A 15064-nucleotide genomic window follows, 5' to 3' on the forward strand; every position below is an offset into this window, starting at 1 on the left:
TGGCTGTTTTTTATAAAACCGTTTTCAATGAAAATTATATTGATTTTCCGAGTGAAACTATACGCCTCTGATGCTCGTACGAGCGAGTTTTTAGGCTTTTTACACCTGCTTTCTGTGTCTTTTCCGGATAGACGGTTTATACATATTCCGATTTCATTGATCCCTCGGCTTTGTGCCCACCTTTTGGGGATCGTTATCATTTCGTCATTTTTCGTTTAGCCGGCATTTGTCCACAGTGAAGCCTCTTTTGAGAAATTTTCAACTGCTCGAACGAGACTTCGTGTGCTCCGACATTATTGCTCCGGAGAACAGATGCATTTTTTCAAATTATTGAAAAAATGCTCTACTCCCTTCGAGTCGTCTTTCCGTTGCGAAAATCGCCTGCCAACATGCATTCACGGTCTTCCAAGGTCGCCCTTCCTGCTCCATTTCATGACGCTGAAGTTTGCGACGTCGGAGTCCAACGAAATGATGTAAAAAAAGCTCTCCAATGATTCCAGTAATTCTCCGATTTCGTTCCCTGCCGAAATTGCAATTCGTAGTTCTTCAGCCTACACCGATGCTTCCTGAAATAAAAAAATTGGTGAATCACAAATGTTTGTTCCTTCGTTTCGTTGGATTCGAACGTTGCGAACTTCAGCGTCGTTCCATTTCTTTGTCCACCATTCTCACGAGGATCTTCGAAACTTTGATATTGAAATTTCCAGTGAAAATGGCCACAGCGAACTCGACTCGACTCAAGTTCGACTCGATGCAAGCTGAGAACGAGAGTGCGCCCGGAGCAACATCCTTGTGAGTCTTTACGATGGGAATCCTCACTTTCCGTTCATTCCAATTTCGTTGCCGGATCAATAATTAACTTGGAGAACGATAAAGCTCGACAAAATAGCGATAAGCAGCCAGCGTGTTCTACAGCTTGCATTCAGCACACAATGCTAAGAATAAAGTCATCTAGAACAAAGTACACGTGGAAAGAGAGAGTGCGGGAGAACGTGTGAGAATGAGAGAAAAGGAGAGTGCGAAAGGTGCACGATAAAAGGAGCAAAGAAATAATGGGGGTACGAGAGGCGAGTACGTTGGCCCGTTTAACCCCCGAGTCGTGAAGGCGCGCAGGCCGAGGCAACGTACACCCGGGGCAACGGACTTGAACGACCGCGACATGTGGCCCATGACTGCTCTCCTATTTTACTGTATTTTTTTCCACTTAATTTCTATCGCGCATGCATGCTTTTATCTCCATTTCTTTCAATCATTCGTTCACGAAATCGCCTGCTTCGACGATCCTCAGCGACAACGTCTGAGGAGCCACATTATTTATGGAGACGCAGCAGCGTCTTGACCCCGAGTGTATTAAAAGTCTTATTTTCAACTTTTATTTTACACTGTGAACATGATGAATGTGAAGCAACGTTGATGAGATAATTAACTAACATTCCCAAGTGCAAAAACTCTGCTACGATTCCTGGAGGAAGCCTCGGAATGCCAGTCGCTGATCGTTTGCTATTCAATCCTATTTTTCAAAGTTTTTTCAATGTTTTTTTCAAGGAATGTCGGCGCGACGAAGAAATTTCGAGGACCAAATATTTGCGTGTATGTTCGATAATCCAAGGATTTTTCTATAGCACTGGATTAATAAAGCGATAAAATCCTGAAGACTCGTGACTCCGAAACTTTTAACGATTTATTCCTCAATTTTTTTCTTCGCCGCATTATTAATCTCAAATTGAGCCATTTAACGGCGAAAGTTTGAAATTTTTTTGCGAGAAATAAATTTGAAGAGGACCCTAAAGCCAGACTTTTTCTTTTCATCGGGATATAAGTAGAGAAAAAATGAGAATTTATACGAGGCCGATGAATAACGTGGACATAGGGACCTTCCTACTTCGAATACAGACGTAAGTAGCGATATAACTGTACGATATATCATGCCAACTGATTTGCGTCAATTTTATAGTCAAATAATGTCCGAAACTGCCCTCAAAGATATCTTTTAAAAGAGCCCCGAATCTCGATTTCATTTCGAATCGATCCCTATTTAAATATCTAAAAATATGATGAAAAAAAAGGTCCACTTTTTCTTTTCACCAGAAGAAAAGTAGAAAATAGAGCAAAAAAGGTAACTGTTTCGACGGATAATAAAAAATAGTCTGAGTGTGAAATTTATCATATACGAATTCGGTGTGTGTCTGACGTTGCACCGGTCCATCACCTGGTGCGATCCCCCCTATGGAGGAGCCCCCAAGAAAAATAGTCCCGCACCCCTCGGTCCGTCGCTTCGTGTACGAGATTCGTACCCTCCAGAATTCTTGATAAACCAAAGGTATGAACGAGGAGAAGAGAATCAGCGAGTGAAGAGATGCGCGGTGTACACGAGAAGAGAGTAAAGCGTTGAAAAAAGGGGGCCGAAAAACTTGAATCCTTGGGGAGGCTGCCCGACACGATGCTCTTTAAACTTTAAATACCCGTCCCTTTAAATTCGACATCGACATAGACGCGAAGACAGTTGGGTTTCCACCGCGCTTCCCTCCCTTCGACGCGACCTCGAAAGACGCCGGAGCGCATGGAAAAAAATGGGGCCCGAGTCCACGCGAAGGGATGTTCTTCGCGACGAGAAGGGACGACCGGAGTTCCAACGAGGCCGCGCAGGGGATGAAACTCAACAAAACCACGCGCTACGTGCACATACGCATAAACCGATTGAAAACGGCGAAGACAATGCTCAAAATTCGTTAGTAATCGTGACTGAGTAGAAAAAAACTTTCGATTTCAACGCATACAAGGATGGAGGGTCGTTAAAAAAAGATCGATTCATCGAATCTAATCGAATTGAGTTACAACAAATCAATTTTGTAATAAATTGAGTACCCAGAGATCCACGGAGAATCGATTCTGTGAATTTCAATGAAAAATAGTAATGTCAATGATTTAAAAAAAAGGAGAGAAATTGGAGAACGAGTCAACTCCTTCTATAGAGGTAAGAAAGTGAAAACGACCGTGTCGAGGTAACTTCTCCTTCTTCCATTTGACTAGACTTCAATTCACTTCACGACTCGCAGGGCTCACGCGACGCGTGAATACGAAGTAGACGAAAAGACGGTGTGGATGTGGATTGTATTTCATAAAAAAAATTTCCGAATCGTCAATTTATAGTACAGTATTTCAAAAATCGATCCTATAATTGAAAGATTGATTCTGACAATGAATCAGTGGGAGAGAATCGATCTGAAGAGTCGGTTAGTAACGAGTTCTTGGAAAAATCGATTCTTGGATTGGCGCCCTTAGGTAGACCGAAACTTTCGATTATCTAGGCTCAAAAACCTTGAATCCGACGGCGGAGAATCTTCTCGATCGGAGGCGAATCCCGGGGTCAAGAGATCCGGAAACCGAAGAATCGTACGAGTTGCACCGCGATCGCTCGATCTCCCGAATGAAATAACGAGCAATCATTTAATTAGAATAAACGTTCGATTGTTCCGGTTGCTCGAAATGAGGAACAGCTGATTCGCCATATAACGGTCCCTCGTATAGTTACGGGGGTAGGTCAGTGCCCCAGGAGGGCTCTCTTTGCCGAAGGTGCGCTCCGCGCGTAGCACACACATCGAGCCGAGGCCTGCGAACGTTTGAAGACAGAGAGAAACGCGAGCCCGAGAGCTCGTCGGGGCATTTCGCACACTCTTCATTTCCAGCGTGTGCGTGAGAGACGGGGAACGATCCGGAGAGCCACACAGCCGCGTTGAAGACGGAGCGACTCCAATATGCTCGTTCGGTTCCGTAAAATATACCTGCAAACGTTCAAGCCACACACACACACACGTGAGTTCACATTTATATTCGTAAACGTAGACGTTAAAACAGGCGAGTGCATGCGCATAGTGCAGAATATGGTGGTGCGATCCGCGGGCAAAAGAGGCCCCGGGACCCGCGAGAGTAAAAGGGGGCGCCATGGGCCTTGGCAGCCACCCAGCGAGAAAAGGGGCAGGTGAGCACCTGGTCTAAACCCGTGGCACGAGCTACTACTACTTGCTCGCTTCTATCCCCGAGGGGTTCTCAATTCTTCTTTCCCTCCCTTCGTATGCTCCGACCGCCGGTTTCATCGCGGATCGCTTCTGCGCCACGGAGGAGAGGAGGCAGGCAACGAAAAAGAAACGAAAAAAAAGGGAATATGCACGAAAATTGCGAAAAAAGGGTGAGCACTCGGGCTATGGTTGAAACGACCCTTTCCCTCTTCCCCCCCGTTGCTACGAGGGATACGTAACGTCCCGGCGGGCACCTCGGAATCTAGCGGTTGATTAATTCGTAAGATTTGTTGGTATCAACGCGTTAAGTACAAGATTAAATGACCCAAACCCCTACTTCGGCTGTGCAGAGGCCTCGCGGAGCATTGGGATTACTAATGAGCTTGTAGGAATTAAGGGGTGTTGAAGCGAGGTACAATTTGATAAAATAATTCAATTTTTTACTCCAGCTACTGAACTTATTCGTAATTATCGTTGTCGTTGTCTTAAAACGGGCTGGAATTTAGCGATAGTGCGAATGTTATAAATAACGTGCGTTTATTGCTTATTCGAAATTTGTGAACTAAGTGAGAAAATGAAAGAATAATGTAAAAACATTTCGCAGAGCTTTTTTTCTCAGAGACTACAAAAATTGTTGATGAAATGTGAAAATAACTTGACGTTAAAACGAACTGAAATTAGATCGATTACGATGTTATAAAAGTGAAGGAAAACAGAGTATCGAAGCATCGAGTTTGAAGTATTGCAAGATTAAAGACGATTTGGATGACGGCATTTGGATTGATTGACGTGACAAATAGAAAGTAGTGGATAATTAATTTTCCATATGATGGCACTAAAGTTTCGTAGCAACAAAACTTTTTTGTATATTTGACAGTTTGTTGACTATTTTATAACTACGGAACAGTTTCCTTTGGAGTTTTATTTTTGTATCAATTCCTTGAAAATTCGTCGACAATCATTCGTCACTTTTCTGGGCTTTTAGATTACTCGATTTTGGTTAACTTTGTCGAGAATCCAGATTTCAAGATTGGGAAGAATTGCTGTGGCAATTGAGAACCTCTACGACTCCGAAGACAGTTTGGGACAAGAATACCGGGGACACGAGCAGACGTCGGAGATCCCCTTCAAGGACGGGGATATCCCTCGTAAGAAACACACCCCGCACCTCCCTCTATAGATATACTTATACGCGTATCCTCTTTCGTCCCGGCTACCCATCCCAATAGCATCTCTCACCTCTCGTGTTCCACCAACGGGCTTCCCTCACTCATCTTTTACTTTCGTCTCTCTCTCTCTTCCTCTCTGTCTAGAGTTCACTGCGAGGATGCTCGTACCGTTCCCGGCAAAACTTGCTCACGTGCCACGAGACGAGTTTTTGGCGCGAAATCCCATTGAGCTCCAGCTCCATCGAACTCCTAGAGGCATCCTCGTGTTCCAATAATCGTTGGAAAAAAATCACACGATTCTGCAATAGTCAGTGAAAACTCTCGAACAATTTCCCTAAGCCACTTGTTCAATTTTATCATCATCCGAATCAACTTTCTTGTTTAAGATGCTCAAAAAAATGTCAAAGAATCCACATTTTGCGCATAAATTTCATCACATTCGTGGCCATTTTCATGTTCGAATATCTAACTTAAATATTCAAATTTATAAAATACAAATATTCCACTAAATCTACAGGGAAAGCAAATGTAGAAAATATGTGAGAGGGGATAGAAACTTTAGCACAAATTTGCGAGTGCAGCTAAATAAAAGCCGACATGACGAAGGCAGAGGACTAAAATAAAGAGTCTTTGACGAGAATTTTGATGATTGGTCTCGAGGCAATAAAACCTCGAATTTGTAACTTCTTAAATAAACTTATTGTTAACTTGTTGTAAAAGTATCGAGTTGGAGTTCAGCTCTGTTGGCCTAAATCCCTTAAATACTCGTCCTTGATAACTCGTCCCTTCGTCCACTGGAGAATACAGTACGAGAAGGAGTGGAAGAGGAAATAAATACAGCTATGAAAGGAAAAATGAATAAAGAGAGGATATTAATGGATGACGAGGAAAAATTTAAGTGAAAAGAGTAATTGAAGAAAATGTACGGAAAGGAAAAATAAAGTTACTATCTAGTACGTGGGGACTTTTGTAAATAAGGGGGGACAATGTAAAAACCCGAAATTTCAATATCCGGATGAAAATAATCGTTGAAATTGTAGGAAAAATTGTAACCTGGTCCTTCGAGTCGACAAAACCGATTATTTCCTCGAAATGTTAAGTTCCTTAAAGGATGAGTCCGGCTACGATGTTTCATCTTTGTGCATTGAAAGTTGATGATAGTCTCGAATGAGAATTCTGCTGAGTGCAAAGAAGCTTATAATAAACATAAGTTAATAAATATCTGAATTGAGGAATTCTGTCATGTAAAAAACGACTGCGTTACGCGATGAAAATAAATAAAATACAATAAATAAACGTACGTAATTTCAAACTCATACAAATCTGATGGAATTTAAATAGAAAAAATGATGGAAAAAAACGAAAAAAGGGGTCCACGGAAAGGTGACGATTGCGTGTAGATTTTCGAAGACTTAATTTATTCCGTCTCCTGGGAGCAGAAATCTGCTTGACGACAGACGGGAAGAGAGAGTTGCGGATAGAACGAAAGATTCGAGTTTTTTGTAGCTCGCGTGAAGCATCTGACGAAAAAAATCGTAAAAATTGAAGGATGGGAACCGTTTTATCGATAACGTGATAATAAAACCGCAAATATGTTAAATCCAAGGGACTCTTCGTCGTCTGGGACTCGGAACCGCCGAACTATCAAATTCGAAGATGCTGATTTAGCGAAAAAAACGCTCATTTATTATTATTAGATCTTTTTGCTAATTTTTTATTTCACACTCAAAGCCGCGCGTCACAGCTGCAGCGAAACACTCTTTCACGTATAATAGGCAGATTCTATGAAAAGCTTTGAAAAGGGGATATTAAGGCTCGCACCTTTCGATGAGCAACCAAAATACATACAATGCTCATGATTTTTGGGCCATTTGTGCAGGTGTCTGACGAATAAGAAATCGTAATTATTGTGCGCTGTAATGAAATATCAAAAAACAATCGAATTCGCGTTTCATTACAAATCGGAATTACTGTTTCATGACAATAAATAAGACAACGAATTTCATTGAGATATTTAAAATGAATCGTATTTTCAGTATTTCTTGATTACGCGAATATTCAAATGCGATTCACGGTGAAATGAAGTCGAACTTACCCAGCTTCCGGTTGATAGTCGTATCGAGATGTTTCGATCTCTGATGTTTTTTCCTGCCGGAAGAGAGCGTGGATCTGCTCAGATCCTGGACTATTTCCGCGATGGGTGAAATCATCGGAGCTTTTGGTCTCATGCTTTTTTTCCTTCCCTCGCTGTTTCTCGAGGATCCGACGTCCGAAGGGACGCTTCTCCGATTTTGCATCACGATCCACTCTCGGTAAATTTCAGTTTATTGATTTGGTGCGAAGGAAATAATGCTTTTCGCAATTTTCAGACTTACGTCACAATTACTCGATTCGGGAAGAGATATTTCGAGTCGAATCAATTTTTCCGGTCACGATTGTACTCGGGATTATAGAATGTGAATTTATAGTAAAGCCGGATGCGTTTTCGACCCTTTAGTCACGAACTATAAATTCGTCAAGTGTTCATCAACGTTTTTCAATTTATTCCACTCAACACACGATTTGAAAAAAGCTTTTTCGTCAATACTCTCAAAAGCCTTCGTCCTTCGAGCGATCGATAATTTCCTACCGAAAAGGCTTCGATATCGTCGAACAATGTTATTTTTCTTTTTCAACCCGTCCTTAACGAATTTTCATAAAAAATTATTGATCGTTGCTTCGTTACTCGATGAGCTGAAAAGAAATAACACAAAATTTATTAGTTTTTCAAACAATCGATATTCAAACCTACACGCACGATATAATCAAAGCAAAAAAAAACTGTCGAATTTGAGTAAAACTTTCAAAAACGTTATAAAAAAAAAAAAAATCAAAAACATAAAATACCAAAATTTTAAGAAATTCATCGATTCCCGCGTGACCGCGAAACGTCAATGAGCACGCAACGAGATTTGTCAGCCACGAAATTCCCCCGAAGAAGAGACCAATTCCAAGGACGAAGAAAAAAACAAAACAACGTCGTGCTATTGGTTTGGTGTTATTCTGAAAAGCATTCGAGAACCAAAGAAGCAATAATGCGTGCGGCGGCTTGCTAGAGAATGAGACGAGTGTCCGTTGAGCTAATGAAACGACTGAACGACCTCTCTGTTCACGAGCCATATCGTCAAAGAGACCAACACCAACTCTCTACAATGTCTGTGTTTCGTGTATACCAAGCTCCGTAACACGCGTTCCTATTTGTATGTGTATTTGTATTAAGGAGAAACATCAGCTTGAGAAAAATCGTGATAGGTTAATGAAACTTTTAGAATACATTTTTGGATATATTTTCTACAGCATCTCCAATTTTTAGTCCATTTCGTTCAGCCACTTTCTAGTAAATAATCTCCAAACTTGGAATATTTTAAGTACAACTGGATGGATAGCTCGACCAAAAATTATATCTGATTGGAATTTCCGTACTTCGTGATGCAATAAAAATCTGAAAAATTTCAACAACATTTTGAAAGCTATGAAGAAGAATTATCAATAATAATATTGCCCAAAAGTTAATAACAAATTGTTCGAACAATTGATTATTCAATAATTTTGCGGTGACCTATTGTTTTTTTTTACGAATCAAATGTGTGTATTTTTCCGAATGCTCACGAATTTTTTCAGAATTTTCGTGGATTTTTGAAATTTCTTGAAAAAATTTTTTAAAAAATTTTTTAAAATTTGAATTTTGTATATGTTTTAGAAGACATATTTACCATCAGTTTTGAAAAGTCTCAAGGTTACTGGATCAAAAATGTACGATAGAGCCACTTAAAAAATTTAAAAAAGGGAATTTCAAAAATCCACGAAAATTCTCAAAAAAATCATGAGCATTCAGGAAAATGCGCACATTCGATTCGTAAAAAAACCAGGGTTTACTGTAAAATTGATAAAAAATTATTTATTTAAACAATTTATTTATAACTTTTGGGCAATAATATTATTGATTACCCCAGTTCATAACTTTCCAAATGTTGCTGAATTTTTTCAGATTTTTATTGCATCACCAAGTACGGAAATTCCGATCAGGGATAATTTATCGGCTGGGCTCTACGCAATAACTCCGCAGGCCCCATCTTTCCATGCTCGAAAACAAATGAAAAATCGTGACAGGTTAGAAAAAAAGTACTATTCCACAGTTTGAACTCTAAAGAACATGTGTGCAAATTCGTAGGTCGTTTAATTCTGCCATTTTTTAACCCTAGAACGCATGACTGGGGTGTGAGCACACCCCACGCGAACTTCAAACTACGCTCCTGGCCCAACAAGCGACATTATCGAATGATTATCGACGGATTTTTTTATATATAAATTCAATTGAAATTAGTTTTATCGTACATCATTCTTTTCGTTATAAAAAAACGAAGAAAATGGTGTAGGATAAAGTCAGTTTAGCATCGTAGGACCGGATTTATAAGCAGAAAAAGAGTGGGGTGCGTTCAAACCCCGGTCATGAGGTTGAGGGTATAAAAAAAGGCACATGAGGTGTAGAGTTAATATTTCACATAAATTCCACCCAAAAATGTCGTATTCTCGGGGGTTAATCCCGCCGTATTAACAAAGCAAACAGGGTTGACGTAACCTAAATAACTTAAGAGTATGGATCAGTCGACTAACCTCCCTAGGGATTTTCGAAATCGAAATTCTTTGACACGGTTGACCGATTGAAAAAAGGCTCCGCCAGCCTATTTTTGCCATCGCCCTGCGTAGACTGTCAGAGCCTTTTTTCAATCGGTCAAACCGTGTCAAAGAATTTCGATATCGAAAATTCCAAATGAGGTTAGTCGACTGATCCATAATCTTAATTAAAGACAATGAAATTCGTATGCAAATAACCTCACTTGGCGCGAAGCTGATGTTCCTCCTTAAACTGAAGGATTTTATACCATCATGAAGATTATGCTTCCTGCTACAATCGTGTACGTGTGCGAGAGTATGTGTGTTATTCTGTTGCAGTAAGCAGTTGTCCCGGGACACGAAACGGATCCCCGGGGGCTATTCGTTCGAGAGGTTAATCGACACCAACTGCCGCAAGATCGCGGCGGACGAACGCGGGAGTCAAAACGTTGCAGGGGAGAAACTAAAGCCTCGAATGGAGAATATTTTTTTCTCTATTGACACAATCGTTTTAAGCTCGCACTTTGAAGATTCTTGACAATGAAAAAACTCGTACAAGAGTGATTTGAGATTTGAAAACATTTGAAAATTTCTACTAATGCAAATATTCAATTTGATTTTTGTTCAAATTTTCTTTCCATTTGACTCGATAGGATCTCTCGAGATTTTTTCTCGACAGGATAACACAGAAAGTTTCGTTCAGAGCTATCATTTCCAGGGATGAATTTTCAAGAATCGTAGATTCAATAATTTTGGACGATTCATCAATTTTTTCAACTTTTTTCCGAATTCGTGGGTTTTTCTAACTCGAGGACGAATGAAAATGTTTCGGGGGAAAAAGTTCATCGCGTATTTTTTTGTGTATCGAATCTGGTAAAATATTTATTGCTAATTCGACAATCCGTTGTCATTGCGGCTAAGGCCGGGAAGGGGGAATGCAATGAAAACATTAAAATTCGAAGCAACTATACGAGAGATTAAAAATACGTAGAAATATTCATTGAATTTAAAAAAACTAAGACGTACCGAAATATTTGATGTGGTGATAATTTTAAATGGCGGTTGGGGTTATTAGAGATGTTGCGATGGTCGAGAGCAAGAACTCGTTGAGATGACTTCACGTTAGAGAATGAAGCTCTGAATTTCGCTCCGAATCATCTGGTATATTTGCATATGTGGGCTTGTATATGAAAAAGATAGAAAGAAAGGAGTGAGAAGAGAGACAGGAAAAGCAGCGAGGGAGAGCGAATGAGAAGGAAAAGAGTCGCGACGTCGGCTGAATTTGTGATAAACAGAACGAAGTTGGCCAACGGTCGAGGTTAGGACGAGGAACGAAAACGGAAAGCACGATAAAAAAAAAAGGTGACGGATTAATAAATAAAAAAACGGTAGGCACGACAATGTGAGTACACCGAGGTACGGCGTGCACGAATTGGCAAATTCATAAGTGCGAGGGAGTGAGAAAAGAGACCGCAGAAAAGTGCGTAACCAGAGAGAGAGAGAGAGAGAGAGAGAGAGAGAGAGAGAGAGAGAGAGAGAGAGAGAGAGAGAGAAAAACAGACAGAAAAAGGGCTCTGTGAAGAGAAAGAAATTTCAAGAACGCGGGTGGGGAACAGGTCTAATCGACAACACAAGTGTGTGTACACGCGTCATTGTGTTAGTCCGCAGACGTTTTATTTTCATTTTTTTCTATTCAACGAATCACGAGGCCTCCGGTCTGTTGACGTTGCTAACGGTCGTTCGGGCATTTAAACTCTGCGCTATCTACAACGCATTTATATATGTCTACATTACAACCGGATGGTCATTTTGTTTCATTCGAAATTGCGGCGTTCTAAAAAAAAATTTCGAACAAGGTCAACAATTTGCTCATAATCGTAGAAATAAAATTTTTCTAAACATAACATCATTTCTCAACGAATGAGAAAAACGTGTCAATATTCGCAGATTCAGGTTGACGAAATATTCATCGAAATTCATCTTTGCTTTGTCTTCCCGTCAAATTTTCATTCTTCTTTGCGTGAAATTTTTTTTTTTTAATCAATGTTATTTATAAGAATAGTTGCGTAAACAAATTGCGAAACATCATCAATAATTAATACGTTATTTTTTCTTCATTTTGATGAATAATAACTGAATCAAATGATCTAATGTTCAAGAATTTCAAGACTAAAATTACTCGGATAAATTCTTTTTTCCCTCCGCAACAAAGATAAGATCGTTGAATGCGACTATTACAATGAAAGATTCAAAAAAATCATTTGTCTCCAAAAAGACGAGGTTATTCTTACACGTATTTTATGAGAATCGAAGATCTTGGGGGGTTTTGTAACTTTTCATTCGAGCGGGAAAGAAAGAGGTTATGTTTGCACTCTCAGCACCGTGATATTTTTCGGTTATCGAGTTTAACGACGAATATACGTACCATGGTTGACCTGCAGAAGGAATGATCGAAGTGGAAGGAAATGTGAGGATGCAGAAATTCATGTGATATTATTTTGAGTAGAATTTGTTATTTCTCTTCGAGCGTAGGCCAGACTTTGCGGCAAATAATTTCCTAGACAACAGCGCCACTGCGCAACCACAGCGGACGGCGGTAGCGCGCCGACTGATCTGATTTGATTCGACCAGTGACAGTATACTGGGACGTTGACGCTCCCTACCCTTGTGCTCACTGTCGCGCAGCATGGCGCGTCGCCGCTCATCCGAGCGTTAGTGTTCCGCGTACCTCTACTATTCCGACAGCATTGATAACCCACGTGCTAGATCACGCCATGCAAACGAGAAAGCACAGCAGACAAGGCTCGAAACTTGTGTAGTATAAATTTCGATTAAATATACTTTCGTTGAATTTTTGACATTTTAACTGACTACCCGGATGGCCATTAATCAATTGATATAATTCGAAATGAATGCTTATTGTCCACTCAGAACGGTAATTTTAGGACGAAGATCGGTACGTGAATAATTTGGATTAAGTCATTAGAAAGGAGTTACTTACTCAATGTAATCGAGCTAGTGCGAGGACCAGAGCTACTCCTAGAACGAGGAGAAGAAAAAGGAGAAATCTTTCCCTCGTTTCTCTTTCATCTCTCTCGCGTCTTTCCCTGGATTCCCGCTCGTCTCTGTCTCGTCTTTCTCTCGCCTCTCTTTCGTCTCTTTCGCGTCTTTCTCGTGTCTCTCTTTCTTCTCTGTCTCGTCTATCTCTCATGTCTCTCGCGATTATCGTTTCAGGCCACTCTCTTCCTTCTCTTTCCCCTCTTCTTCGTCTTCCTCTGCGTCTCACTCTCCCCCTCCCCGTTTCATCGTCTCTCTCACTCTCGTCAGTGTCGCTCACTCTCACGCTCACTCTTTTTCGCCCCCTCCCTTTCACTCTAACTGATAAAGTCAATCCCTCGTTGTCACTCTCGCTTTCCTCATCATCGTCATCTGCATCCATTTCACTCACTCTCTTACTTGACCCTCATTGTACATCGTTTCTCGAAACGACGAACAAAAAATGACGGATTGACGGAAATTTTAAACGGCTAAGTCTCGGATTACGATTAAATCGACGTTCCCGATATTCACGAACGCGAAACGCTATGCGAGCGAAACCTTTTGTAACGGTCAATATCTCACGTCGACATAACACGAGCAACAGTTGTTGAACGCTAAGAATTTCATGGAATTTGAGATTCTCAAAATCATTTCAGACCACCCAACGTTCACTTTAGACGTCTCTTTTCTCCTCGCCCCTACCTTGATTTCACAGGTTTATGCGAATAGAAGGTATAATTTAGCGAATCCGAGTCACGTTGAAACAACAGTTTTTAAGAACGTGCGAATAAAAGAGCTAATCGATTAAATTGTTTTTTTTTTTCAACTTCCACCAAGTAAAACGGAAACGATTTACAATGTCATAGGTTGTCGATGTTTCATTGAAAAAAATTCTTCGAAGTAGATAATTGTGTGTGGAATGTACTCACCGTGCCAACGATTAACGAAATAATGTACTAATTTAGATGAACAATAAATGACACGAATTCGTTTTACGGTAACGGGATAAACGGTCTTTAGATGTACACAAAAATTCTTGAATAAAACCATGGGTCCATAGAAAAAACTTGCCCTTTAATATTAAAGAGACTAACCTGCACGAATTGAAGAGTGTCAATCTTGCTGCCGCTCGAGAACCGAAACGTCGAGTGTCGATTTTTACGAATATCCCATTGAAAAGTATGAAAATGGGCCCCAAAGTTTCCTCATTTACTCCCGTGACAGGCCGTCGACAATGATCGTAAATGGTTTTCCAAGTAAGAACTGTTATAATCGTTACAATAGCTCCGTCCATGCACAACCCGTTGCGAGCGTAGCGCTGAAAACAATGGCAAGCACCTTTCTCATTCGCGAACACGGGCGGGGGGCCAGGGGGAGGGGCTAAGCCAAACGAAATTTTGGGAAATTACGGGATTTTTAAAACGAGCAAAACTGATCAAGCGATAACATCTAACAAATAGTATGTTTTAATAACCTTTGAGAGCTGTTCGCATCTACAAGAGTGAGTACAAACGAAATAGACGGAATTGTGCGGGCGGGAAAACTGTCGGTTCGATCGGCGCAATCGCCGCTTCAGTCGCCGATACATCGTGTGAGGTTAAGCACGAGTGAAATCTTTTAATTTCCGTATATTAGCACAAGTATTTCTTCACTTATTGATGCGCATACGAAATAAAAAAAGGATCGTGAAATGATAACAACAAACGAGAAGATCGCAACGAAATATAGTGCAATCCTGTGTTATTTGGATTTTACCGAATCGTTAAATCTTCATTCGGAAATGCTAATTCATTATATAGTTACCTCTTCAAATAATTTCAAACTCACAATTTGTAAATACGACAATAAACGGTAATGGAGTTGAGTATCGAAATCCTACACAAACACAATCTCTTACAAATCGTCTGAATTTTCCGCGACATAAAAGGAGGGCGCCACTCGTCGACTGCACTCCCACGACCGACGAATGTCCAACCAGAAATTAGACTCGACAACGAACCGAAACAACTAAATTATTTTGGAATTGTTTGTAATAATTATTTATAAACATAAAAACTTTAGACATTTGATTTTTTCGTCCGAATGTAAATCCTTCAAAATCATTTAACGAGCATCACTTTTTAAGGTTGTTTTGATTCTTTCAAGTCGTTGGAATCAATATTCACAATTTCACTGACATTTGAAAAA

The 15064-nt window shown here is 40.3% G+C and overlaps 1 protein-coding gene across 4 annotated transcripts in view; it reads right to left on the minus strand.

The window, feature by feature from the left end:
* LOC122405588 (M-phase inducer phosphatase-like) overlaps positions 1 to 15051 on the minus strand; it is a 141334-nt gene extending 126283 nt beyond the window's left edge. Inside the window, exons 1-3 of one of the 4 annotated variants that reach the window (XM_043410472.1) lie at positions 14681 to 15051; positions 13972 to 14195; positions 7281 to 7918 (exon numbers count right to left, since the gene is read on the minus strand). In XM_043410472.1, coding sequence (XP_043266407.1) covers positions 7281 to 7482 — 202 coding nt within the window. In that variant the 5' untranslated portion in view covers positions 7483 to 7918; positions 13972 to 14195; positions 14681 to 15051. Of the gene's footprint in view, positions 1 to 7280; positions 7919 to 12839; positions 13105 to 13971; positions 14196 to 14351; positions 14632 to 14680 lie in introns of those variants that run through there. The other 3 variants (XM_043410473.1, XM_043410475.1, XM_043410478.1) reach the window with 3 other exon arrangements.
* Between the last annotated feature and the right edge of the window lie 13 nt (positions 15052 to 15064).

This window comes from Venturia canescens, chromosome 1 (assembly GCF_019457755.1).
Source record: "Venturia canescens isolate UGA chromosome 1, ASM1945775v1, whole genome shotgun sequence".
Taxonomy (NCBI): domain Eukaryota; kingdom Metazoa; phylum Arthropoda; class Insecta; order Hymenoptera; family Ichneumonidae; genus Venturia; species Venturia canescens.